Source organism: Pollachius pollachius (genome assembly GCF_949987615.1).
Source record: "Pollachius pollachius genome assembly, chromosome: 9".
Lineage (NCBI taxonomy): Eukaryota > Metazoa > Chordata > Actinopteri > Gadiformes > Gadidae > Pollachius > Pollachius pollachius.
In genome coordinates, this window is record NC_136942.1 from 19,243,053 (window position 1) to 19,270,123 (window position 27,071).

Genomic DNA, 27,071 nt, shown 5'->3' on the forward strand with positions numbered 1-27,071 from the left:
ATTTTAAACCTTTGTGTAAAGTAAAAAAAAAAAAAAAGTGTTATAGCCAATAAGAATAAAATCCTTAATTTAAAATCTATCATTAACATATTAAGTCGATTAAACTCTGGGAACGTTACAATCTGCTATAGTGAAAAACAAACTTCAATCTCGCAAAAAAAACATTGACGGTATAACATAGAAATTGCAGACATTTTGCAACCCTAACAGCCAGACTTAGCAGTCTAGTCCAAACAGTATCAAAAACAGTGTCTATTATCCAGCAGGAGAACCACAAGAGAACGCTGCATAAACACACCGTCTCGCTTAGTAACAGTTTGTCAAGGACACTAAAACAACCCAATATTAACTCCTTCTTTCTTTTTCAGAAACTGCACGGCGCTGTTTATATAAAATGTGTATTAAATTACATTTGTTTTGTAAACACTTGGCAACTTTAAATATGGATAGATGAGGAACCGTCCATGACTTATTTTTGTTTAAATCACAATTTACTTTGTGAGACTGTTTAGACCGACGCAGAACACGGGCTGAACGGACTCAGTCATTTCAGACAGATGACAGACCTAAGCAGATATAGCTAGTAGTGATGCAACTAAAAGCATACAATTATGTTAACCAGCATCAGATCAACAAGGACTTTAAAACGCAGCCATGTTGTCTACCACCCATTCAAAGTAGGAATTGACTGGCACTAAACAACACCTTGTTGACAGTTTAACTACAAAAATGGACCCTTCAAAAGTTGCCAAGGATGTGCAACAAAAATAAGTGAAAATATTCCTATGACCTAAACGGGCATTTATATAGATTGGCTTTTATCAAAACATCTTAATCTTTTCAAAAACAGAATAAAAACAAAATTAAATAATAGTATCTTTCGAGCAATTTCAAATATTCTATGACATCGTTGCCCTCCTTCCGCTGTGTAAGTCTACGTTATAAAACCGACTCCATATTCTCACAGATCTCGTGGTCTTCCAGGCTGTAAATGAACTTTGTCCGGTCCACCAGCTTGGGGCCGTCCGTGTCTGTGAGGGACGGATAGAACTCCGTCTGCGTCATGTGGTTCTCGTTAGCCTTTATGTACTTCCGGTAGTTCCTGCGCAAGCAGTACCATGTGGTGCTGTAGAGGAGGAAGGCGATGCCCTTGAGCGCGATGGCCAGGCCCACGTACAGGTGCCTGTAGGCCACGTTGTTGTACAACAGGCAGGCGCCCCTCTCGCCGCACTCCCAGCTCCAGAAAAGGCATGTCGAGTCGATCCCAGCACCGAAGATCAGAGGGGGAGGGATGAATCCTACGGGAAGGACACAGGATAGGGGCGTTAAAGCCAGCTCGTCTCTCGTTGTTCTTATTTATCCTACAGAGTGTTTAACTCAAAGTTTGGGTTATCAATTTAAACCGGAGAGATTTTGGTATTGTTTAGTTTCCAAATGTTTATTTATCTAATGTCCAAACATTTTTCAGACCCGTTTTAATGTAAAGATCCTTGTCAAGGGAAGGGGGGAGGCCTGGCAACCCACTAGCATGAAAATGTTATTAGATTTAAGGTGATCTTGGCAAGGACGTTGTCATTTGACTCATCCACCAAGGGAAACCCACCTTTGTCAATGCGCAGAGACAGTTAAAATCAATCAATTGGGTTCCAAACAAATTTTCATTACAAATACAAGTATTGGTCTTCGTCATTCTAGTTCATATATTCCATATTCGATCGCAGTATTTGAGAACCTTTCAGTTGGCAGAGCAATTCATCTCAATACTTGACATTTTTCTAAGAAGATCGTAGAAGGGTTTTCATAATTATCGTTTAACCTTTTAAGGGAAGATAATTATACTTTGTCATAATCCCTTTTCCAACATTATGTTCTCTGACTGTAGATCAAGATATTATGGTTGAAAGGTAGGTGAAGTTGAATTTGACCATAGATCTAGCTTTTTGACTTTGTCTCATGAAAATATTTCTTTGTATCCTAGAAAGACATTTAATCAATATCAGTGGCGGCTGGCGATCAAAAATGTTGGTGGGGTACAGTAAAAGACAGGGGGTCTGGGGTCCCCCCCCCCCCATAAAAAAAATGGAATTTAATAGATTTGATTTCCTGTATTCTGGTGCATTTTGGGGATGGCCACTACCTATTTACCTACTATTCATTCAGATTCATAGCCTACATCCTGACTTGCAGGGCCTGGACAAGCTTACACTGCATATACAGACCTACTTCATGGCCATTCCACCAGCCATTAGTATTTGACCCATTGTTGTTATTCTGATATTGAGACAAATCATGATCATTGTCCTATAGCGTCCATTTTTTGAGAGTCTCAATGTCTACTTCAAATGCAGTTAGAGATATGGGACCGTTGCTTTATTTTGTTTATATGCTACAGGCCGAAAGACTAAATTAATATGTAACTTACTTGCTCCTTTCAAGTATAACATTGCTTTGGGAGTCAAATTCCTTCACTGAAAATGGTGGAAAGTGCTTACAACTCTCTGCTAGTTAGCGATCTATCTCTTCTCTACATGTAGTTGTGTTGCGCGAATGCTGCCGAGGGAGGTAGCCTATTTGATTGATTCGCTGAATTGTCCAATCGTGGTGATAACAAAAAAGAAAAACGATACCATTGGCCTGGGGCACACACTGGTGCGACCCAAGGGTGAATTTTCTTGCGCCAATGAAAAGCTGTCTCTGCTTGATAGCCAGCAAAAAGTTAGCGAGCTTACATTGACTTCAACGTGGCCGGCACCCCTGACTTGGAGAAGGGCTTTATTTCGAATGACGATAACTAGCCTAGCCCAAATCATTGACGTTCAGACGCATTTAAATGGTTGCTGGCAGTGACAAGTATATCACACAATTAAACGAGGATAAACGCTATGTATTTTTGTTGATTTATTTCGCATTGATAATAGTTGATTAATAGTTGGCAGATATATTCGAGTGAATATTTCACAGAGGGGCGGCGCCCTAGCGCCCTCTATTGACCCACCGCCACTGATCAATATCTTGTGTCAAATGTATTCACATTTGGATATAGATTCAAGGTCATACTTAAAATGGTCTATTAAGAAACAATCTTAAAGAACAGAAATTGTGTCTCATAATAATTTTGTAAGTGATGAATATCGTATAAACACACAAAGTGCTGCTTACCTATCAGTCGAAGCAGAAGAAACAAGACTCCAAGGGCATACGACTTCAACTCTGGGCTCACAGTCCTTCAAGAGCAACAAAATGAGGGACCTTTAATACATTTATGATTCAGTTTTCCTGCATCGCATTGCAGGCATATGAAGCGCCCCGGGCAGAGAGTCATGTGGACAGAGCGGTCCACATTCTGCCCCTGGGGGCCGGGCGGTACCTGATCAGGATGATGACGGAGGGCGTCTGGGCCATGGCGCCGATCATGCTGCAGGCGCAGATCACACAGAGGAAGGTGAGGAAGGCCTGCTGACAGCCTGCCGTGGGACACTTCCCCGGGACCGCCCAGGCCAGTGCCGGGTCGCTGGACACACACGTGCACCCGGTGAGGTTCTGGAACACAGACGCACGCACACACATGGGATCATGAGAAACGGAGAGACCTCGGCTGATAATGTTCTTGTTCACTGATGCACTGAATTAAACAGGGAATGCTTAAAGCAGTTGGCACATTAGGAGAACAGTAATTCTCTCTGAAATTTAATCCTCTAATTTAGTGTCAAGGATATCCATTTGATAGCCCTTGCGTGTGAAAACTGAATAGAGTGAATAATTGGTTTTTGGGTTAAACTTTGAGGTTGCCAGGACTCATTGAACATTTATTCAAATCAAACCCAGAGTCATCCTTTCAATACTCGAACACCACCTTCTAGGTGGAGCCGGACCACCAATCAGCCAAGGAGCAAGTGCTCACGCCGAGGAAAAACATAACACATTAATTCACATTAACAGGAGGATCTGGGAAGGGAAATGATCGCGGTGTCAGGGATCAGGGAAGCACTCACTGTGGAGAGGCCGGTGGGGGTGTCTGGGGATTGGCCGGCGGGGGTGTCTCGGTCGGCCACCCTGCTGCAGCCGGCGAAGCAGGCGGAGAGGTAGGTGACCTCGTTGGAGCCGCAGACCGGGCTGATGGTGGAGGTGTAGCAGCTGCAGTGGCGCATGCACTGGGCGTCTGGTCGATGCCCTGACCGCAGGGTCCTGGGAGCAGAAGGAACACTCCCAGGTGTCAGTCGTGCATCAGTCATCAGTGTCAGTCACGCTAGCCCGCTCTTATTCTGCAGGTGGTCGCTGAACAAGCACAGGTGTCTCTCTCTTTGCACCAGTAATAGATCCATATAGTTGATAAGTAATGTTAAATAACACGTCGTGTTAGTGCTCTGAACATAGTTCAGGCTTGAATTTCAGCAGCATACTGAACTGATTAGTTATTACCATGAATCCCTAATTTCCCTGGGGAGTGGATAAAGTGCTGTGAATCTGAATGCCTTCTCCTATGAGTGCCCGTCTACCGCCCCCCTGGTGGCTGCAGCGTGTGTGTGTGTGCTCCTCACTCGTTGCCGTATTGCACGGTCACGCCCGCGACAGGGCCCGTGTCACAGCCCAGGAAGAGGAAGGAGACGTAGCACGCGGTGGAGATCAGGTTGACCAGCATGGCCATCCGGATGGCTCCCAGGGCCGACAGGTTGAGCTTCTTCACCAGCAGGCCGCCCATGAAGATCCCCAGACACGCGCACGGGATGGCAGTCATGCCTGCAGCAGGGAAGGCCAGGGACATGTATAAGAGTGTATCTATGACCCGTGTAAGAGTGATATACCAGGACGTGTGGTATACTGGGACACATGTATAAAATGACATGTATACAGGTCTGATTGTAGTGCTTTTTAGCTGGAGTTTAGCAAGCTGTAATCTCTGCCAAGTGGAACTGACACACATGTGACCTTATATGGACATACTGCATTGTGCCTCCTCGTCTCATTTGACCCTGGTTCGCACCTTGCCCTCTTCACCCAAAGTCACATGACCCAATATGGGCAAATTGCCCTGTGCTATGCACTCCACCCTCCGTCCTAACTCCATAAAACCGGTCTTCTTAGGTCAAAGAAAGGCAGAGTCTTGTAACTTTCAGACTGAAATGTATTGAACACATATGATCAGGACAGCGATAAGCTACTCCCACCCAGAGTGTTTTTCCATCGCTCGTTAGGAGCGCGGACCGGGCTAGGCGTCTGCTCACCCAGAGCTCCTCATTCACAAAGGGGCGATGAGGCGCCGAGAGGACCCCGATTACATCTCTGTTCTCGCCGCGGACCGTACGTGAGGTCTGAGAGGGTGTGTGATGCTGATGCACGAGTGCCCGTCTCCATACGCACCGAGCAGCTGGTTGGCGGAGGTGGTGGTGAGGTTGAACTGCTGCTCCAGGTACTTCCCCAGGAAGGCAGCGAAGCCGGCCACCACGCCGATCTCCATGCAGGCCGCCAGCGTGATGCAGGTGAACACCGGGTTGGACAGCAGATGCTTGGTCACCTTGGGGATCACTACGGGAAAGGACGGCCAGGTGAGATCGGTGTGCTCCAGAAGGCACGGGTATCTTTAAGGAAGACCTCCTGCTCTACTTTTATACCAGGCTGGAAATTGGTACATGTAAAGTTACACATTTTCTGTATTTTTAATTTGTCTCCTCTTTTTGTAACTGTGCAGAATTGAATCGTTAGTTAGTTCTCTGAAATTAAAACAAGTATTACTATATTATTTGTGATATAGTTAATCAATTAAAGAAAGAGTTACATGACTTAATGTCATTAACCACAAATAGCAGAATCATTCAAATTCAAATCGACCATAGACTATCCACTCTTCTTATTGTATTAATTTCCATGTCCATTTGTTGAACCACTCATTGATAAAAAAATGGTTTGGTTGAACCACTCATTGATAAACACATGGTTTGGTTGAACCACTCATTGATAAACACATGGTTTGGTTGAACCACTCATTGATAAACACATGGTTTGCCTGAGCCCAGTGCCCCAGTGTCACCTCTCAGCTGCTGACAGCAGGTGGGGCTATTGGCCGGCTCATGGTGGCCGGCCGCCCCGTTGCTGCTGGGCTTGGGCATCTGGTACTCTGTGTTCAGTCCCGCGGGGGAGAGCATGGCCTGCTCGCTCTCCTGCCCGCCGTCCTCGCCGTCCCGCAGGGGCAGCGACTGGGGGAAGCCGAACATCAGCAGGGCGGAGAAGAAGAGTAAGGCACCGCACAGCAGGAAGCCCGCCCACCAGGCCCCGATCCAGCGCGGGTCGTCCGGGTAGAGCCCCAGTTTACCTGGGGAGGGAGGGGGGGGGGGGAACCACACTGATTAGATCAACCGCCTCATGCACAGTTTGAGACCACGACCCACAGCGGCGGGGTGAGCGGCGGGAGGGGCAGGAAGTCATCACTTACTGCTGTCGATGAAGATTGCGTCGACGTAGAACTTGGTGCAGATGGAGCCCAGGATGAAACCACACGCCGGGCCGAACACCAGCGTGGAGAACAGGATCCCTGCACGCACACGCACACGCACACGCACACGCACACACACACGCACACACACACACACACACACACACACACACACACACACACACACACACAAACACACACCTTTAGGTCACATCCTTTTAGGTCATATCATGTTAACCATACTTAGGATTAAAATTGCAGCATTCTGTCCTGGTTAGCCTGCATACACTTTCCTTTTAATTGAATGATCAACTATTTGATTCTGCACCACAGAGTCTTACATTTTCACAAAGATACAACTATGCTATCAAGCATTCAACAACAAATCCAAAGACAATTGAACACACATTGCATGTATCTATCATGCATGTCATACACCATAATCAATCAGACACCATAATCAATAAGTGACAGACAATCAGAGGGCACTTTCCAAGGACATGTGAAGGCCAAGGCATGTTGCAGGATTGGTTGCGCTGGTTGAGGAAGACCAGAGCATTGTGTAGCTACAATTGCTACATTGTGTAGTCAAACATTTCAATTACAAGACCACAAGGAATGTGGCCGCCAAGATTCTTGTGTGTTTCTCAAACATATGGCGTCCACGCATAGTAAGTATTGCATATTCAAAAAGATAAAGAAAAACATTGAGTAACAGAAGAATAGTATTCTTTTTTTAATTAGCCTGGCTACAACTCACAAAAAAACATGCGTCTGAAAAACTTGTTTGCTGAATTAGGGCAAATCCCCATTAAAGTGGGGTAAAGGGCGAGCTGTCTGCCCGGGTTCTGGTTGACATCCCAACTAATAAAGTTACAAATCACAATTTTAAAAACAGGTGCCACGGCTTAACAGCAAATTATGGCGAACCCAGTTCCTCTCCCGGGCGCTTTGCATGGCCATCCGAGCTCAACCTTGAACCATCATTCAAATGAGGAGACCCATCAGGGTGTCGGTGTTGTCTGAACAGGGCTAGGTGCGGTCACCCTTGCATTGAGCACAAACTAGCCACGGTTTGAAGGTTGAAAGCTTAAAGCCAGTTGGCGTTGGCTACCGTTGATTTGACCCCCACTGCCCTCGGGCAAAGCGCATGGCGTGGCTTACCGAATTAGCACTGTTTTAAACGTCAACAGATGTCCCAGAATCTTGGGGGATCCAATGAATGATAACCGCACAAAATGTAACTGTATGAGAGAATACATAGAGCCCAACTCACAAGAGTTGTATCTAGTTTTCTGTACAGTATAGTATTGACCCCCGACTGAACCTCGCACATGAAACGAGAACAAAACAAACCCATATCATTTATGTTTTGTTGAAAGCAGGGATAGTAGGGTATGTACCCTACTCCTTGTTTGCAGCATAGCCATTAGCATGACATACTGCCACTATTGACTAATGTCACACTATAGGCTGAAAATCACGACCTGGGCATCTTTGTCGTACTCTGAGGCCCTACTGTCTTAATACAGTAAATTCCACAGCCAAACAACTTCAAAAATTGCAGCACCATGTCCTTTCACAGACAAAACCACGGTATAGACATCGGACAAATGGAGCAAGGCTACTAGCCATTTAGCAGATGCTTTTATCCAAAGCAACTTAAAAGTTAGGCTAAGAACAATCCTAGCATGCCATAAAGACAACACCATTAAAGAGGGAGACTACCCGATAAACAGTAGGCCTAAGGGCAGTTTAACAGTAAACGACTGCAGTCTCCATCTGACTTGCTAATGTGCCTGTGGTGTTTCGAATTAGGACTTTCTGCGCAATACTCTGCATCCTTGGAAACTGTGAATGTTGTCTTCTCATAGCAACAACACAATTGCTTTCTGTTTCCTTTGGTTGGAAACCAACCAAAGGAAACAGTGAAATCACCTTCCAAGAAATGATATTTAGCTTTTGTGCAGAGCCAATGAGGGCAAAATGTGGTTCCAGAGGCCACCTCCCTCTCTCCCCCTCCCTCTCTCTCTCTACCTCTGTGTTCTCCATTTCCTGTCTATTCTCTCCATCTCCCCTCTCTTACTCTCTCCATCTCCCCTCTTATTCTCTCCATCTTCCGTCTCTATTCACTCCATTTCGGCTCTCCCTCCTATTCTCTCCATCTCCCCTCTCTATGTATTCTCCCCATTTCCTCCCTCCGCTCTCAATCTATCTCTCCCTCTCTCCCTCCCTCTGCCCACGGCTGTCATCAAAATCTCTGTGCCCTTGCTGATAACAAAGTACATTATTGTAGGTCTTTGCATGTGGAGACGATCTATAAAATGCTGTGGCTTTGTTGCAGAAAAGGAAGGAATTTGATATCATCAATGGTATTAAATGTTCTCACAGGGAGCAGGTATTACTCCCACTATTTTGGGATTGTTGATGTTGTATACAGTAACCAATACTGTAAGACAATGTGAGTGAATTATTCGTCTATAGTTTGCATTGGCTTCTAGATGCCCCGAGACTGAAAGTCAAAGAACAATCAGGAGGGCAAAAGTGTAATGTTTGGAGCCGATTTGTTAACCTCTCCTCGCATCTACAGCTCCTTCTACCCATGACTTGCATTTCAGCTGTGTAAGTAAGCATAATTCACAGGCCAAGAGAAACATTCCAACCAGACCCACACATTTTTAGATATCAGCTATTTTGTGTTAGGTTAAAGTCTCTTTTTCTGAAGAACCCCTTCATATATGAACTGTGAACTATATCAAACTGGATTGAAACTGTCTGCGTGTGCATGAGAGCGTGAGAAGCCTTCTCATCCTTGACCTGGATTGCACTTTGATGACTCGAAGATGAGTATCACTATGTGTCGGCCTCAGTACAACTGTTAAACTGTTTTTTTCTGTGGTGTCAATATGATTAGTCAATAGTTGACAGACAATCAACTATCAATTTAAATTTTGGTTTAAATTCGGATTGATTTCAAAGATGCTAACAATGTTTGACCTTTTTAAAATAAATATAAAATCAATAGTCCTCTCTACTAATACTTTTGTTGGCAGGTGGCAGGTGCCATTATTGCGGTCATGTTGTATGCTAAACGGTTAATCAATTGATGCAAAAAAAGCAGTGACAACAATATGTAAATGTTTGTGGTGGATTTTGACCAACCCCATTTAGTCTCATGCAAATTATATTTTAGCGCATGTCTGATGTAATTCAATAATGGAGCTGGGCACTGGTGCTTTTGTTAGCCACTAATATGTTTAGAGACCAACATAATAATCCCTGCAAGCTACTGTCAATAAGGGCTGGCCTTTCCAGATATTAATTAACCCACTGAGGCAGTGGATGCCCCTTGCAACGCTCTGTGATGTCATTGTTTTATATTATATTATTATTTATGTTTTATTATTTAGGATAGTAAACAGATGAATGGCCTCCACCCACATACTAAATCTCTTTAAATATATACACATCCTCTTAAATGTTGTGCTATGGTAAGATTTGTTTCTTCATGGTTTATTAAGGCTGTATGGGTATTGGAAGTGAACGAATTTACATTCATCTCAAATCACATTCATTTCAAAACAGCAGCTGTCCCAGAGCCCAGCGGTGGCCGAGACAGGTTCCCCCGGGGGCTGCACTGTCCTACGAATGCTCCTCACCCACGAAAACAGAACTGAAACGCTGCAACAAGGATGTAGCTAACCGCAAGTCTCCATGAGGATCAGTCACAAACTAAAAAGCCCCTTTGCGATTAGTTAGAAGGCGATAACATTTAGTTCTGCTCTTCAATATGATGGGGGAAACATGTAGGCACCTCTTCTTCTAGGGTTCACATGCTGATCCGAAATTAAATGTAACGATTAGCATAACATACAATTATCAAAGACAAGGAACGGCTACACTCATAGTATCATTTCACTGTTGTTACATTAGTAATGCAGATAACTTGATCTTACAGAAACTATTTTGAAAGGGATTGCATTCAGCGCTGATAAAATGTATTACAACAACTATTGGCCATGTTCTCGATAAAGGCCCCATAACCGCAGTTCACAGTTGGATGTTGTGTGTACAGCTCATCTGTTTGTGTGTTGATCAACACAAACATGATGTGTGTGGGTACACCTGTGTGTGTACTCCTGTGTGTGGGTACACCTGTGTTTGTACTCCTGTGTGTGTGTGTACTCCTGTGTGTGTGTGTGTGTACTCCTGTGTGTGGGTACACCCGTGTTTGTACTCCTGTGTGTGTGTGTACTCCTGTGTGTGTGTGTGTGTACTCCTGTGGGTGTGTGTACTCCTGTGTGTGTGTGTACTCCTGTGTGTGTGTGTGTGTGTGTGTGTGTACTCCTGTGTGTGGGTACACCCGCGCGTGTACCCTGTGTGTGTACTCTTTGAAGTGTACTCCTGTGTGTGTACTTCTCTGTGTGTCTACTCCTCTAAGTGTACTCCTGGGTATTCCTGTCTGAACTCCTGTGTACTCCTGTGTGTGTACTCCTGTCTGAACTCCTGTGTATTCCTGTGTGTGTACTCCTGTGTGCGTACTCCTGTCTGAACTCCTGTGTATTCCTGTGTGTGTACTCCTGTGTGCGTACTCCTGTCTGAACTCCTGTGTATTCCTGTGTGTGTACTCCTGGGTATGTAGTCGTCTGTGTGTACTCCTGTGCGTGTATCTTCTAGTGCGTGCTTGTGTGTCTGCGCGTGTGCGTACTCCTGTGTTTACCCTGCTCCGAGTAGTGCCCTGTGTAATCCTCTGAGCCAAACAAGAGCATCGGGACACAAAGCATCATGGGAGGACCAACAACCGCCTCATACCGCTTCACCAACGGGCGCGGATGGTGGCAGACGAAGCAAGTGTTAGACACATAAACCATGGCCAGTGTTGCAACCCTACTTTTGAGGTCTGGGTGACAGTTTAAAACCACAAGGCCAGAGCGGGCGTGAGTGGAAAAAACACAAATCATTGAATTATAAACCATGCCTCTGCAGAGCTGTGAGACCCCGATTGTAAACCGTGAGTGATGGTGGCCAATGCCTTGGTGAACAAACATGTGGCCGGAATGAGACATATAGCATACTTTTACCAGAAACATTCTAGTTACACGAAACTGCAGCAGACAAATAATTTGGCCTTCCGAACTAAACCCTCCCTCCGTCAGTTATGTCTGAATTGAAAACCTGCCACTGTGTATCTTCATCTGTACGGCGCAATATAAACTGATGTTGAAGACCTCAGCAAAAGCCATTACCTACATTAATTCAGACTAACAGCAAAAGAGACACAATATGTAATTAAAGGGAAGGGGAACTAACCATCACAATACTTGATGTCTAATAGCAATAGAGATGAGAAACACTTAATACAACGCTTTAATTACACTCCTTAAATCCGCACAAATTTAGTCATTTTGAGAACCACACCCACCGGCTCTCTGTAATTAGCAATTAACTGTATTCCTCGCCATCTTTCGGACCATGGCTGTAAAATACATAAAAGAAGAAACACGATTAGGTTCCATTTATTGCAGTAGGGATGGCCAAAAACAACATCAAATAGATTAGATAAAAATGAAAACAGAGGTTTTCAGAGGCTTTGAAGGGAAGTAGTTGGAGAGTGCAGTAAAGTGAAGTCTATTTTGATGAGGTACAGCATGTAAGAGGATTAGGGCCTGTGAAATCTTGGGTGATTGCTAACAGTCTAAGACTGGTGCCTTTAGCCCGGGAGGTAAAACCCTAAGCTAAGCAGTCCGTCTAAGTGTCAACATTAACACCAACGTATTTCCTATTAGATGCATATTACTTTTAAAAAGTCCAGTTTTTACATACTTTAACTTGGTAAATATTGACATCAAGAATATTGTGTATTTAACACGATTTCAAATAGACCTCACAATATACTACATAGACTTGTCTCACTGATTGATCGTGCTATTAAAGAGGCCTATTCCCAAAGTACCAACAATGCTCACAATGTATGCACTCAATGTGATTCACTGTTTTGCAATACCCTTTGGAAAAAAGTCCAAAGAATGGATTATAAATAAATAAATCTGGCACATTTCTTAATGGTTTCATTACAGCTGAGCTGACCAATGTGTGAAACAATATAGAAGATGTTGTTCTCCAAGGCAAGGGAATGTTGTTGTATCCTATACTATCCCTGCTGGCTCCACAAAACCATGACCTAAATAACGGGCCAAAGCTTAAAGTAGGCTCTCAACTCCCGTTCAAATGCCATTACATCAGGATCATCCGACTTTAACTTTTGCTTACGTCAAAGTCTAAAATATTGAACAAGACCAGCCCAGACCAGTGCACCTCTCCACTCTGCCGGTGTCCAATGGGAATGTACATTTTTATAAATGTATGCTTGAGTTAACGTTTCAATAGCTTGTCATTGACGGCAATTTTTTAAGTTCAAAACCATTTTAAAGTGGCGGCACTGCAGCTATATTGCATGCAGTCAGCCCATCTGCTGTTGCTCACCTTGTCGTGTTGCACTGCGTGCTTGTGGTTGATGGTAAGCCTCCAAAGTATCAACAAATAGGAAGTGACGGCCACACACGCACACAAGCAAAATACGTGCATATTTGGTTTCACTCTCTGCACTAATACCGGCCTTTTGAACACAAAAGAAGTCAAGTCTGGTCTATTTAAGTAGGCATTTTTTGTTCTTATAAACCTTAAACCTTGTTAGGCTCTCATTTTCAACCATAAAAAAAGAATCATGCGGGAATAACTAAAGAGATAAGCCCCAAAAATGTAAATAAAATGCTAATGTCAGGGATGTACCTCATTTTGTTATTAAAGTAAGCAACCAACCAGGCAAGAAACAAACCCCTTACATCCTTCCCAGACAAACCCAGAGGAACAGCATAAGGTGAACACTGCAGAGAAGCAGAGGAGTAGCTGGAGACAGCATGAGGTCACGAGGAGGTCAGCGTTCGTCTGTGGCCCTCAGCCCAGTGATGCCGTGTTCAAGGGCATCTACTGGCGCCAGAGGAGCCTCAATAGCCCCGCTTTCCAATAGCTCAGACAGTGCTACATTATTTATTGGGGAGGAGAATGGTATAAGGGGTGAAAATTGCTTAATATAATTATAAATATAATTTTTTAAAAAGAAGGTACTAAACATAACCACAGCGCGTTTGAAGTTTGCTAGAGAGCATTTGGATGATCCAGAACAGGATTGGGAGAATGTCATATGGTCAGATGAAACCAAATTAGAACTTTTTGGTAAAAACTCAACTCGTCGTGTTTGGAGGAGAAAGAATGCTGAGTTGCATCCAAAGAACACCATACCTACAGTGAAGCATGGAGGTGGAAACATCATGCTTTGGGGCTGTTTTTCTGCCAAGGGACCAGGACGTCTGATCCGTGTGACGGAAAGAATGAATGGGGCCATGTATCGTGAGATTTTGAGTGAAAACCTCCTTCCATCAGCAAGGGCACTGAAGATGAAACGTGGCTGGGTCTTTCAGCATGACAATGACCCCAAACACACCGCCCGGGCAACGAAGGAGTGGCTTCGTAAGAAGCATTTCAAGGTCCTGGAGTGGCCTAGACAGTCTCCAGATCACAACCCCATAGAAAATCTTTGGAGGGAGTTGAAACTCTGTGTTGCCCAGCGAAGGCCCAAAAACATCACTGCTCTAGAGGAGATCTGCATGGAGGAATGGGCCAAAATACCAGCAGCAGTGTGTGAAAACCTTGTAAAGACTTACAGAAAACGTTTGACCTCTGTCATTGCCAACAAAGGGCATGTAACAAAGTATTGAGATGACCTTTTGTTATTGACCAAATACTTTTTTTGCAAATAAATTCTTTAAAAATCAGACAAAGTGATTTTCTAGATTTTTTTTTTTTCATTTTGTCTCTCATAGATGAGGTATACTATGATGAAAATTACAGGCCTCTCATCTTTTTAAGTGGGAAAACTTGCACAATTGGTGGCTGACTAAATACTTTTTTGCCCCACTGTACGTGCCAAGACGCTCGCAGGCAGGCGTGCGAACATGAAATGCACATACCTCGAGCACACATAATAGTACATTTGGCTTACTATTCTGTGTGCTTTACGGGCTGCAGAGTACTGGCGCCATTCCTCTAACAACAAGCTGGCCCCCACCTGCGGCTCCCCCCCGCGAATGGCTAAGTTAAAAATAACTTTCTGCAAACGATAAGATCCATTTACTTACCACGTATTACGACACTATGACCGAAGTGTAACACCAAAGTAACAAAAAAATACTTGTCTTCAGGTGTATTCTTTTGAATTCATGCGGGGTAGGCGGACAATGCTGAATTAATTTAGACAACAAATGGATTTGTCAGTTGTGTGTCGAGGGAGGAGAACCCCCCGTCTTCATGTCTCCCCTCTGCACCCCCATTTCAACATCGCTCCCTCAGGGCGGACACAGGGCCCTCCCATTCACAGCTTAACGCCACATCAAGCTGTCCTACAACAAGATGTCCTACCTTCGGCTGACTACTCCACTCCTCGTAGTTATTTGAGCAATGAAAACAGGATTATGAAACTGCTGAAAAACAGTGGGTTGTGAAACTTCTTTTAAACAAGTTTGATGAATTTGATCGAATGCATTTCCATCCTTTGTTCGACTTGGATCCTGGTTATTGTTTATTACTTTGTATATTTCCTGCTTGTAGTTCTTCCACTGCCTTTAGCATCCATGTTGGACGTGTGTATGGAGTCGAGGTTTCACTGCTCGTTAAGGTTTTACTCATTAATGGCATGGTGGGCGGGAGTTAAGATCACGCCTTTACTTTGCAGGACAGAAAGGTTTGAATGAACAGGTGAACTATTGAAACATGAAACAGAAAAAAGGAAATGTACCTCTAAAAAGGGAAACTAGAGGCCACAACGTCATACACCAGTATGACAGTTGGGAGACAAACAGAATGCCCAGCCCAACGACTGTCTGTCTCCCGCAAACATTTGTGTATATTTTGCATACTGAAACTTGAATGACTTTGCATGAGTATTTGTATGAAATTGCATATGTTTGTGTAAACATTTGTATATGTTTTGTTTTCAAAAACCTTTCCATGTAGCCCAAATATTGACCCAGGGTTGTAAATCATTTAAATTTGTGTCAGTTTCATACTGAACATCTAAGAATTTCATAAAAGCAATGATGAATGTGACGGGGCAAAGATAAACTGACCCTGGACAAAACATCCCTGAAATAACAATAACCTAATATACAAATAAATGTATACAGTCACTAAATGATTCAGGATAGAAAAAAAAGTAGATTGACCCTAACCCTAACCCTATTAGATTGAGGTGTCAAGTAGAAAGCATCATGTTATGACTGCCAAGAATAGCCGGCTGCGTAGCCACACAGCATATTTAGACGATGTTGAGTTTAGACACTTTTGTGAGTGTTGTGCTTTGCCAGATTTTGCATCTTCTATTTGGGTCCAGCTAACTGGTATTAGGCTACTTAACCAAGACATACTGTATAGTAACAGGCCTAATCTTTGAGACTGATTAACCTTGGGGGCCACACACGTACTTTAACAGGAAGGAAAGAAAGTCCTCATTAACCTAAATGGCAGCAACATTAGTATAATCTGACCATGGTCCCTGCTCCTTGGGCTGGACCAGCAACTTTCACTTCCAAACAATGCTGTGCAACAATACAAACATCTACATTGCCATAAAACCATTACTTGCAATACACATGTTGCTATGGTGCACTTTAATGTAGTTATTGTATTCAGGAATCAATAAAAGTAAAAATAGTATGCCAAACGGCAATGTACCTAATTCATCTTCCATTAGGAAGACATATTGCGTGATTAATTGCAATGCATATTTCAAGATAGAAAATCTAGTTCACGGTCATAGTTTAAGACTAAATAGAACTGCTCCCAATGGAAATCAGAAGCTGCTTTTGAGCCCAGACAGTATTTTTATTTTTTTTACATATTATTGGCATTGTCACCTCGGTTACAATGACAATAACATGATGATAGTATTATCGAACAATAACAAAATGATCATACAAATGCAGAGCATTACAATAACATGATTATGATAATGAAGAGCATTAGCATCACACAATGATATTACAAATGAAGAGAATTACCATAACACAATGATAATACAAAAACAGGAAGGCCATGTTTTGAAACAGGCGAGAGATGTTCCCCGCCATCCGGCCAGGTTCTTCCCAGCTGACAGCTCTGTCCGCACCGGGTCAGCAAGTGAGTCGCAGACAAAGGCAAAGTCAGAGGCGAAGAAAGAGTGCTTAATATTGGGTGGGAGTGATCACAGCCCAGCAGAGCCTCCCATTGTGCCCCGGTACACTGATCTGTCTGTGTTCCCAGAAGCCAGACCGAGATGCACTCATTGTTCTAGGATGGTAGGTAGAGCTTTCCCTTTCCTTTCATCATTGTTGCCATATGAGACTACATATGGACTGTGACGTTACTAGGGTTGTATTGGGATATAGCCGAGTCAAACTAACTAAAAGTTGAAAAGAAACATAATAATGTCAGGTGTACAACAAAGCTACTTTTTCTTGACATTTAAATACACATTACAAACCGAAGTCTCTCCAAAATGCATTTTTATAGGGAGGCGAGTGACCTGTTACCAACAGAAAGTGTGATGGTTTTCTGACGAGACTGCAAGCCTTATTTGATGGTAGGATGGGAGACCGAGACCAGGACTTAAGTAGGGCCCGACACACAGCGTAGAGCAGGCCGTTTAGCGCTGCTCACTGCTGGAGGGCCCACAGATGTCCCATTGACCACATGGAGGAGGAGGATGGAGGGATGCAGCTGCAGACTTCTTCTCCAGCAGGTGCCTGGGCTTGGGGTTCAGCCATGTCCCTCCATGACGTCCTCCACAAAATGGAAAAGAAGGAAGCGAGGCAGTTGCCCATAACAATCATACAAAATGAAAGAAATTACATTCTTCTGTTCCAGGAAACTTGGGCAGCCTCCCACAGCCGTGACTTTCTGTTTGATGACGTCCAGAACAAGGGCTACAGAATAAGGCATCCAAAACACATGTCGATTAAAGTAAACAGTTTATCTCACTGATTGTGAGCGCTGGCCAGGGGTTGACTTGTTGATGACTAAATTTATCAGAAGTAGTTCATAAAATTCAAGCAATAAAAGAACAGTACTTGGTGTATTCCCACTAATAATCCTCGGAAGAGGACAGCTGTAACGAGCCATTGGGAAAAGGGAGCATCTCAATCCAATAGTAAAACAGGTAGTCATTTCTATGGCAACCTAGCTGATGTTATGTTTATGATCAGCCTAAGCCTCCTTTTTATCCCTTCGCCCATCCCCCTTGACTACAAAAAAAGCCAATTTTTTTTAATCAGCAGCAACAGGGCCTGACCCAGATTGCCCGCAGACGGCCGTGTTGACAGTGTTTTACTGGGGCACTGGCACGTGGGGACAGGCAAATAAACAGGCTACGACCACAAAGCTGGTTTCCCCGCGTGTAACTCACCCACTCTCCATTAGGAGCAGTGAGGAGATATGATGCTTCCCAAATTGCCACTACAAAATCACTTCCCACAAAGCGGGAGGGGCCGTCACGGACCGCCTGGTGAGCCCCTCCTGCCTGTCGATCTGGCCTCCAGCCTGTTGAAAGGACCAATCAGCGCCCGGGGAGGGAGTTTCTGCTCATGGAGGAGCGCAGCACCCTCCTGAATAGAGAAACCGATGACGCCACCCAAGGAAAGTGAAGCAATGGAAACTGTCTGATCCGAAATAGACTGAATAAGGTTGTTAAAAGATGAACGGAAATCTACAGGCAAGGCTCCCCTCAGAGGACAACATGTTTCAGCTTCGCTTCCAAGCGGATTCACAAGAGTATCCCTCTGAATGGCTGGAGGTTTTTTTACAACGCAAGGCTGTAGACGTATTTGGAAATCGATAGCCGCTGGGCCATGGCCAGATGGATGCTCACTGCGAAAGGCAAACGTGAGCATCAGTGCGCTCCCACGGGGCCAGGCCTCACAGCTCAGTGGAGGCAGCGGGCCAATAGATGTGTCGTTCACTGGGTGCTGGTCAGACATCGTCTTGACATGGTCTGGAGAGAGGACGCGAGGCTCACAGTGACTGCTTGTTATCCTACAGCGAGGACCTTCTCAGCCATCGCTGGGTTTCACAGTTTGCAGAAGATACATAAGGGAAGCTTGTTGTCAAGGTTCCTGTTTTTCCATTAATTTATTTAATTGACTATACTAGGCCGTTTTGCTGTGTTTACTGGATCTTGGCAGGTGATGTGATAATGTATGGTCACATAACCTGATCTTAAAATCCACCATGCTATTACTGTGCCAAATTTGGCTTATGCTGCATTCAAAACAAAACAACCAAACATGATGTCATGTCTGGGTTGAAGTGACATCAATCGTCTATCGGTCAGGGTTATGAAGTCATAGTGGAATTTCCCACCTAACACCTCTTCACATAACTGTCACAATAACTGTTTGAATCAACTATCGTACTTTAAACACAGGGCTACATGTTTTTTGTATTCCTTAAATACATCTTAGTTTATTACATATATTAATCATTTAGCAAAGATTTTCTTTTAATATGCATGCAGCCCCCAAAGATGAACCAGAAATCTAAAGTGCGTACACACACAGACACCTACGTTTTTTATTATTATTATTTTTTATTATTTGTGCTCCAGTATTCCATTGCAGTTGGATGACTTTTCTGAGACAATGTTTAATGCTTTGGAATGAAAAATAATTAACCACTCAAAAACATATCAAGTGAAAGTTATAAAGTATGTAAGCAACAAACCACCACACTATGGCCTTATAAGGCCACCATGTGTCCCACCGGTCAGACAGAAAACAGATCGTATTTAGATTGTGGGACAGAGCATCCATATACAGAACGTGACTCATGCTTCCTGCCTGGGTTTGATAAAACCCTTCACAGGGCTTCCACTAATAAATGAATCATCATTAAACCATGTGAACCATGTCCCTCTGCATTGTATTAGCTGGAACCCCATCCCTTCACAGGATTTTCCATGGAAAGTATTTAGGTTGGACCAACACCAACAGCTAAGGAGACGAGTGCACTCGGCTTTTGACCAATTAGAACAATGGTTTGCAGCCTTTGAAATTAGTTGTACCATTAAGTTGTCATCAAGACCCTTCGCAGACCACCGAATATGTAGCGAGTAAAAAACAAAGCAATTATTACTGCAAGAAGGGCATGGCCAGTGAGAAACAGTGGAAACTCAGCAACGCTGCTAAATGCTCCAAAGAAATTACAATAGAAAATGTATGAAGGAACACACAAGGGACACTAAAAAGCCATAATACTATTTACTGAATCAGCGGGGCTGCGTGTGCCACCTGGCAATCACATGTAGAGAGGATGTGGAAAAGCCCATAAAAGAGGTTTTTGGTTTCACAACATACTGAAGAAATCAGAAAGAGTAGTTTAAAACAGGAAAGACATGCTAAAGCTGTAAAGCCTGCCTCTTGCTTGATTTGATTGGCTGCCCGGGCCAAGTGTGACATTGACGGGCCGTGCGACTCAGCGCGTTGTGCTGAAAAGTTGATAATGTCATTTTACTTTTATGATTTTTATGTAAAACCACTAGAAAGCACAGAGCATAGCGCAAGAGAGAAGTGCACAGCAGGCACACCCCACCATAGGGAAAGAATGGTTCTGCTGTTTGATTGCCCCCTTATAAGATAAACCTTATGTCCCCCATCTTCCAGGACCAATCAGAGCCTGAACACGGCCTGGGACCCTGGCCAAGTGCAACCGCTATGGCGGCAGCAGGCGGATGGATGCCTGCTATATCAGCAGGCGGATGGATGCCTGCTATATCAGCAGGCATCCATCCTGTCATGGAAGGAGGGGTGGGGGGGGATACTCCGATAGGCTGCAATTTACTTTAATGATTAGGAGAAGCTGCTGGAGTTGATTGCCTTTATTGCAACGTGGTTTAACTTCTTGTTGAGGGTGTGCCGGTGTTGCTAGGCAAACTGGCCGCGCAGCTTAAAGCAGGGATGGATAGACCTATTTAGAATCTAATCCTTCAAGATGACATTAACATGCACTGAGTTTAAGTAGCTTATATAAACGTGCCCTAGTACTGAGACAGGAGTCGGAGCGTTTCGGGAGGAGCGCTGCCAAGTGTCTTGAGGATCACAAAGACCTTTGCCACCGCAACCATCAGGTTTTACTCACAAGGCCCAGCATTGTGGCAGCTCCTCACCACAGCTGAATTAAGCCAAGCACTCCAGGATTGGATTCAGAATACCTGTAAAATATTAATATGTACTGGTGTATCTCGTCAGTGAGGCACCTGATAAAGAGTCATATTTTCGCCTGCAAAGAGAAACAAGTTGTTGCTATACACTGAGGTGTCTATAAATAATTTACTTCAATAATATTCCACAGTCTGGCCGGCCAATATTTTGCAAAAGCCAGGAATAGTTAACTCCTATGGGACACTTCTTCTCGCAGGTGCACTCATCTTACTTCTGAAGATAAAGTATTTTTCCCTTCAGTCTGATCCGTTAAAGCGTGTCAGTGTTTTCACATCACACACGACTAGACAGCTTTGCGTGGGCTGGCAATGTTGTTCTTTTCCGAGCCGGAAACCACAACTAGCAAAGGCGATCATTTGTCCATCTTTCACTTAGTGCTCATTAATGTCTTCATTTAGCACTTTTCTCCAGAAATGGGAATGGAGTGCATTTTTCTTCTTGCATTCCTGGCTATTAGTGGCAAGTAATTAATCAATAAACCAACTACATATTTTTGGCTGATGTGTTCCTTTACCTACGGCTCTCCTGCTTGATCATCCAATTAAAATCATCAAGTTTGCTTATAGGTCCATTCTTTATGAAAGGCATGTTCAAACTTTGAGCCCCAAGGTCCAAATGTTGAACGAATTAATGTGATCCTTGCAGTCGCCCCCCCCTAATTAACTGCCAGCCTGTTGGTGTAGTTTAAATATGACCTAGCTTCCCAAGCTATGACAGGCAGCTGGGTGGGGGCCCTGCCGTACCATGCAACATCCATGCCGGGTGCATGTCCTGCAGTGTATCTGTGCAGCCCAGGGCCCTGTGGGACGGGACAGATATAGCAGTGGACAGAGAAAGGTCACAGAGCAGCGGCCGGCTGAGATTGGGTTGGCGCTCAGTCTGTAGCCATATTTGTTTACATGGTCCAAACATGGCGCTCGAGCCTAGACGAGCCGAAACGACGGCTGATCTAGCAAGGCGAGGTCTGTGTTTACGCCCTGGCACAGCTCTTTTTATTAGGCATTTCCAGAAAAACACTTCCCGACTACATAGGAGTGGTTTGGGCGCGGACACGAGTCTCCACGGAGACCAAAAGTCAAAACTATCACAGATCGTGAATCACCGACAGAAGCATTCCGGACAAGTTTACTTAAAAGCCTACAAACAATACGACGACCCTTTAAAAAAGGCGCAGACTCGGTTTCAATGGGTTTGTTTCTCATTGTTTAAGGCAGAGCAGGAAGGCCTGTCTGGCGTAGTGTACACAAGTGGGGCGGGCTGAAGCGGGCAGCACCCAGCTGTACATTCCCTCTCTTGTGTGCTACTGGGGCGGAGGCGTTGTTTTTCCACCCGCCGTGTGGTGTGTGGTATGCGCGTACACTCCCGGGCCGCGCAGCCTTCCCTGTGGCTGGCCGGCCGGTTGGCATTCCTGCTTTGCTCTGTAATTATGGCTCCACTCCAGGATGCTCTGGAGCTCCGGAGCTCGGTTACCCGCGGCCCGTCCCACCCCGTCTCTCGGCGTAGCACAGGTATTACCTGGCCGTTTAGCTCGGCCTCGGATTTCAACAACAATAACAGAAAAATATTCGTTGACGTCAGTGCCGTCAAACCATAATTGGAGCAGATGGTTGTAATTAGAAGCATTGAATCATTAATATTCCTGGAGGGTGAGAATGTTTTGTATCTCACTTTGAACTTGTTTTGTAACCGATGATGTCATTATCCACCACCTCATCAAATATTGAATAAGAGTAGAGTAAACATACTCTCCCAACCTACGCCCTTAGGTACTACGTTTAAATGTGTAATCTCATGTGATGGGTGAGTGACAGCCTGAATCTAAGTTACTGCAGGGGGCGTGTGTGCGTGTGTGTGCGCCTGTGTGCGTCCGTGTCCAAATGCAAGAGCTCCCATCACGCCCATCACATCGTCTGTAAGGGTCAAATTTCTGTCTTTGTCATCATCGTTTGACAGCTTTTACGTCCTTCAGTGTTAACTCACCGGATACCTCTTCATAATATATTTTATAAACTGCTGAGGCCTTTGTACACAAAATAACATTATGTAAATCTTTAAATCAAGCCGAACAGATTAATGCTAGCACGTGGAAACACATTTTCTGTGCATGTGAAAAACGCCCACTCGCTGGGGTTATAATATTATGATCTGTCCAATGCAGACCGAGGAAACAACACAAATGTTTCATCAGAGTGCGAAGTGAGAACAGAAATCTCTCCGAGACGGGGACAATCTCCCCCATTCATAGGGTGGCGAGCACATGACGCGCCGGCCACAGCAGGAGGATTAGAACCATCAGCTGAGCGCGACTCAAAACCGCATTGTTGCTGGCTGCTCTCCCTGCTCCCCCCACTGCTGATCAGGAAGGACAGAGCCAGTCTTCCCCCTGTGTGTGCCTGCCACGCTTCAATCATGAGCTGTACACTTCCCTTCTGCACAACGTCGCCCCTCACTACCTGCAGGGCTAGCATCTAATCACAAATGGATTTTCTTTTGCCGATTGGTTATTTCTCCAATACGTCCATTTTTTTTTCTTCTCCTTGCCCAACTGAGATGCTTTGTGTGTGTTTAGAGAATTAAAAATAAAACAAAAAATTGGTTTATTAATTAAATGGACAGAAAGACCACAAATTGAGTAAATCAGCATTGGACCCGAGATAAGGAGCGCACACTGCTGCCTTTGTTCACAGGGACACAACGGCACTGCACCGACAAAACGCCCAGGCCCGTCAACGACCGCTGTGTAAACACATAAAACAGGGCGTGCATCTGCCCCGTGTCCCTGCGAATGTGCTCACAGGGTACCTGAGCTTGGCTGATTACGAATACGGCTTATGCATACACACCTATTCATTACAATGACTGTGGCCGTTCAAACAACACCTGGACTTGTTCCTCATCCACGCAAGGAAACACAGCTATTAGGAATAATGTCCACATCCAAAGCACAGCCCTATTATTGCAAGCCTTGCATTAAAAAAAAAAACAGATTATGTACAACAAATAACAAAGATCTCTAAAGGGCGACCGAGTCGTTTTGTATATGCAAATGGAAGCACTCTGAATGGCACCTTCTAAACCATAGAAAGCCTCCTCAGCATCCACACACAGAGAAGATATTTAACTTATCGCTACCTTGTTTGCCCTCACCAGCAGGGGTCATTACCGCTGTAATGAGGATTAACTGAGGGTACCAATCTGCCCACTTTGCAGTTACACATTGTTCGGGACATAAGCGGCATGGGCACATTTTCAATGTTGTGAACCCATTGGTGTCAAGCGACACAGCATAACAACACCGTTTCACAATGCCCAACAGAGCCGTAATGTCTGCTTGTGCTGTGATTGAATTGCACCAGATGAGCCTAGATTTTGCCTCACTCACCGATATAGAGCGAGGAATCCTTCTTCTTGACGTGGTCGTCGATGTAGGACACGCCAAGAGGCTGCACAGGCGTCGCTCCTATTCCCAGCAGGACCTGGGCGCCAATCAGCAGCAGATACATCATGTTGGTGTTGGCTTTGTTGTCACACAGTTTATCCTCCACCAGCTGGGCCTCCACACTGGTGGTGTTCAGGCACACATCGCGCCCAGTGTCCGTCCGCAACTCTTCCACATACTCGTACTGTTTCGTCAGGAACTCTGGCAGCGCCGAGAGAAGCGCGCCGAGCGCCATCACGATGCCCCCACAGCCGATCAGACGAGGGCGGTGGGCCTTGGCCCCGAAGTAGCTGACGAACAGGATAAGGGCCAGGTTGCCGATCTCGAAGCTGCTGGCGATCACCCCGACGTCGGCGCTCTGGAGGTTGAAGCGGCGCTCCAGGGTGGTCAGAACGCTCACCTGAGAGAGGAGGTGAAACATGAGCGATGGGACATCATAGTGTTATATCATCCAACAACTTGAACGAAGAGGGAAGGCTTGGCTTTTGGTCGTTGGGGGTTATAACAAGTTAAAATGATATTTGGCCCTACATTATTTATTCCTATGGCCTCAATGAGAATGCTTTACAACGGGGCTATTATTTATCAGACTGCTATCCTATAGAATTCAAGTAAAAATATAAACTTTAATAATTCTGAATAAGGATAGAAAGTTGAAAATGATGAGGGTAGAGACAGTTATAATACACCGATTCTTTCGGGATTCAAACCCGTTAGACGAGAACAACCTGCCTTTGCAAGACAAAAATAGTACAGCTTTTAACTAAAAGCAGGCTTTTACAAGTAAAGCTTCATTAGGTCTCGAATAAGGCTGGTGGTCGCAGTACCAACAAGCCTATAGGCCTACAGGCCAAGAGACCTGTTGAATCTGGAGCTCGGGCCCTAAGCAGATTCACGCTGGCTGAGGCAGTTTACAAACAGCAGAAGGACAGGGGATCTCTTTTGATCCAATCCAGTTACCACAGGTCTCAGCGAGAGGTGTGGCCAGCAGCGTCGGCTGCTGAGCTGAGCAGCCAGGGGGTAAGCCATTCTTCTGAGGTTCAATGTGTCACCAAAATTACAACAGCGCTCACATTTATTTTCCTTTCCCAAACTCTTTAGTGTTATCATTCGTGACATTTCCTATATTGGTAATGAATAAATAAATAATAAATGAAAGAGGACACGCAGACAGGTGCCAAGATGCTTTCTAAGGAGCTCACAGGAGAGGGCATGTCATGGATTCTATAGCCCTAGCTTATAGAGCCCCTGCCAACCAAGAAACACACTTAAAGTCCAACCATCCAATCATGGATGCTGTACAATAGATCAGCCTGGGTCACAGCTCGGTCATCATCCTGCGACGGCACCAGGGCCTGATACCAAGTCAATGCAAATCAAGCTCCATTTAAATTAGGACTGGCGTGATAAATAAGGCCCTGTTCTGTGACCATGTGTAACTCCATGTATCTGTGATGCATTATGAACGACAGACTACTATCCATCTTCTGGGGGGCGGAATATCAAGATTCTTGCATCATGGGATGCTTGAAGCTGAATAGATAAAAACTTTCCGCTCCATATATGGTTGTTTCAATCTATTGCTAAGGTCTGGGATCCAAGTTTTTAGAGCAAACAGTAAACTGATAGATACTGATTGATATTTTTTCAATGTCAGTAATACATTGTTTTTTAGCCTACAGTGTTTGGTTTGGGCACTTAAATACTTTACTTCAGTACTCAAGGCAATTACAAATAAATATGCATGCAAACAAATGTATAATAAGTGTTTATCAACTTCCCTATTGGAGACTTCTGCCTCCATCAAATGTTACATTGATGGATTAAGTTAACACCATACTGGTCTAAAAGTATCTAGGCATTTAGTTGGTAACATATAGCCGATTACAAGCTACCTATAAATCAATAAAAATATTTTTTCTACATAAAAAAAATGTCCAGTGGCCTAACTGAATATTGAACATATAAAGAAGATGTAGCTTCACGACAATGCAGATCATATCATCCATACGATATTACATTATCATTTAGTAGAGCCATGAGGAAACAGAACCGGCTTGTGTCGCCGCCGGTTGTGTTTCCTCGCGTCATCATGGCTCGGTGGCGGCAAACCGACGGCGTAGTAAACAAGCTAGCTATCTGTCAAGTCAACTTCTACACAGAGACTCAAAGTTACACACGATTCAGCACGGTAAGTCAATGTCCGAGTGAAAGCATACCATCCTATACATAATATTGAGCCTTTAGGAAGTGTCCAGCGGGCACCGAGAGGGGTGTTTAACTCACCAGGTATGCTCCGACGGTGCCCTGGGCCAACATCAGGGCGCATTCCGCAATCAGGAATATCTTGATATTGGAGAAGCATGAGGACTTCTTGCGGGGGGCATCTGGTTGGAGAACGTCCCCGCCAGTCCTCTCCGAGTCCCTTGGTCTTTTCACCTGCATCCTTCCCGGGCAGCTACTTTACAGCATGGCAGAAAGATAGACAGAAGACGACCGCCGGCTGGCCCGCAGACGAACATAAGACAACGGGTCGTGTCTGCTCCCCGAAAACACCGCTACGCTCCGTGTCCTTGTCGCACTGTGGCGATCCCCTCGTTTCCACTCATGTCTGTACTACACAACCTGAATACCGTGCTGTGAAACACACTCAACTCAAACGGGCGGTCCTTCCGTATCAGCCGAGCATTGCCTGCTGAACGCCGTGTGAACTCCCTAAAGGCACAAGTGAATGAAGAACGCCGAGTTTGGGTTCAATATAATGTTTTCACCCGACCACGTCCTCAGCCGGTCTGGGTTCGCTGCATGTCAGTTAATAAATCCGGTGCGCCACGTTGCCATCGCTCCCTCGCGTCATGGTTCTGGTGGTAAACGCACAGTGCGTGTTGTCTGAACGACGTGA

The 27,071-nt window shown here is 44.7% G+C and overlaps 1 protein-coding gene across 1 annotated transcript; it reads right to left on the reverse strand.

Moving 5' to 3' along the window:
- Positions 1–18: 18 nt before the first annotated feature.
- Positions 19–27,071, reverse strand: slco3a1a (solute carrier organic anion transporter family member 3A1a). The gene is made up of 10 exons (XM_079743943.1): positions 26,456–27,071; positions 24,113–24,569; positions 6,428–6,526; positions 6,026–6,307; positions 5,359–5,523; positions 4,539–4,737; positions 3,993–4,185; positions 3,368–3,540; positions 3,160–3,224; positions 19–1,298 (listed from the first exon to the last, which is right to left on the reverse strand). The coding sequence occupies exons 1-10, from the start codon at positions 26,612–26,614 to the stop codon at positions 940–942; spliced, it is 2,151 nt and encodes a 716-aa protein (XP_079600069.1). The 5' UTR covers positions 26,615–27,071; the 3' UTR covers positions 19–939.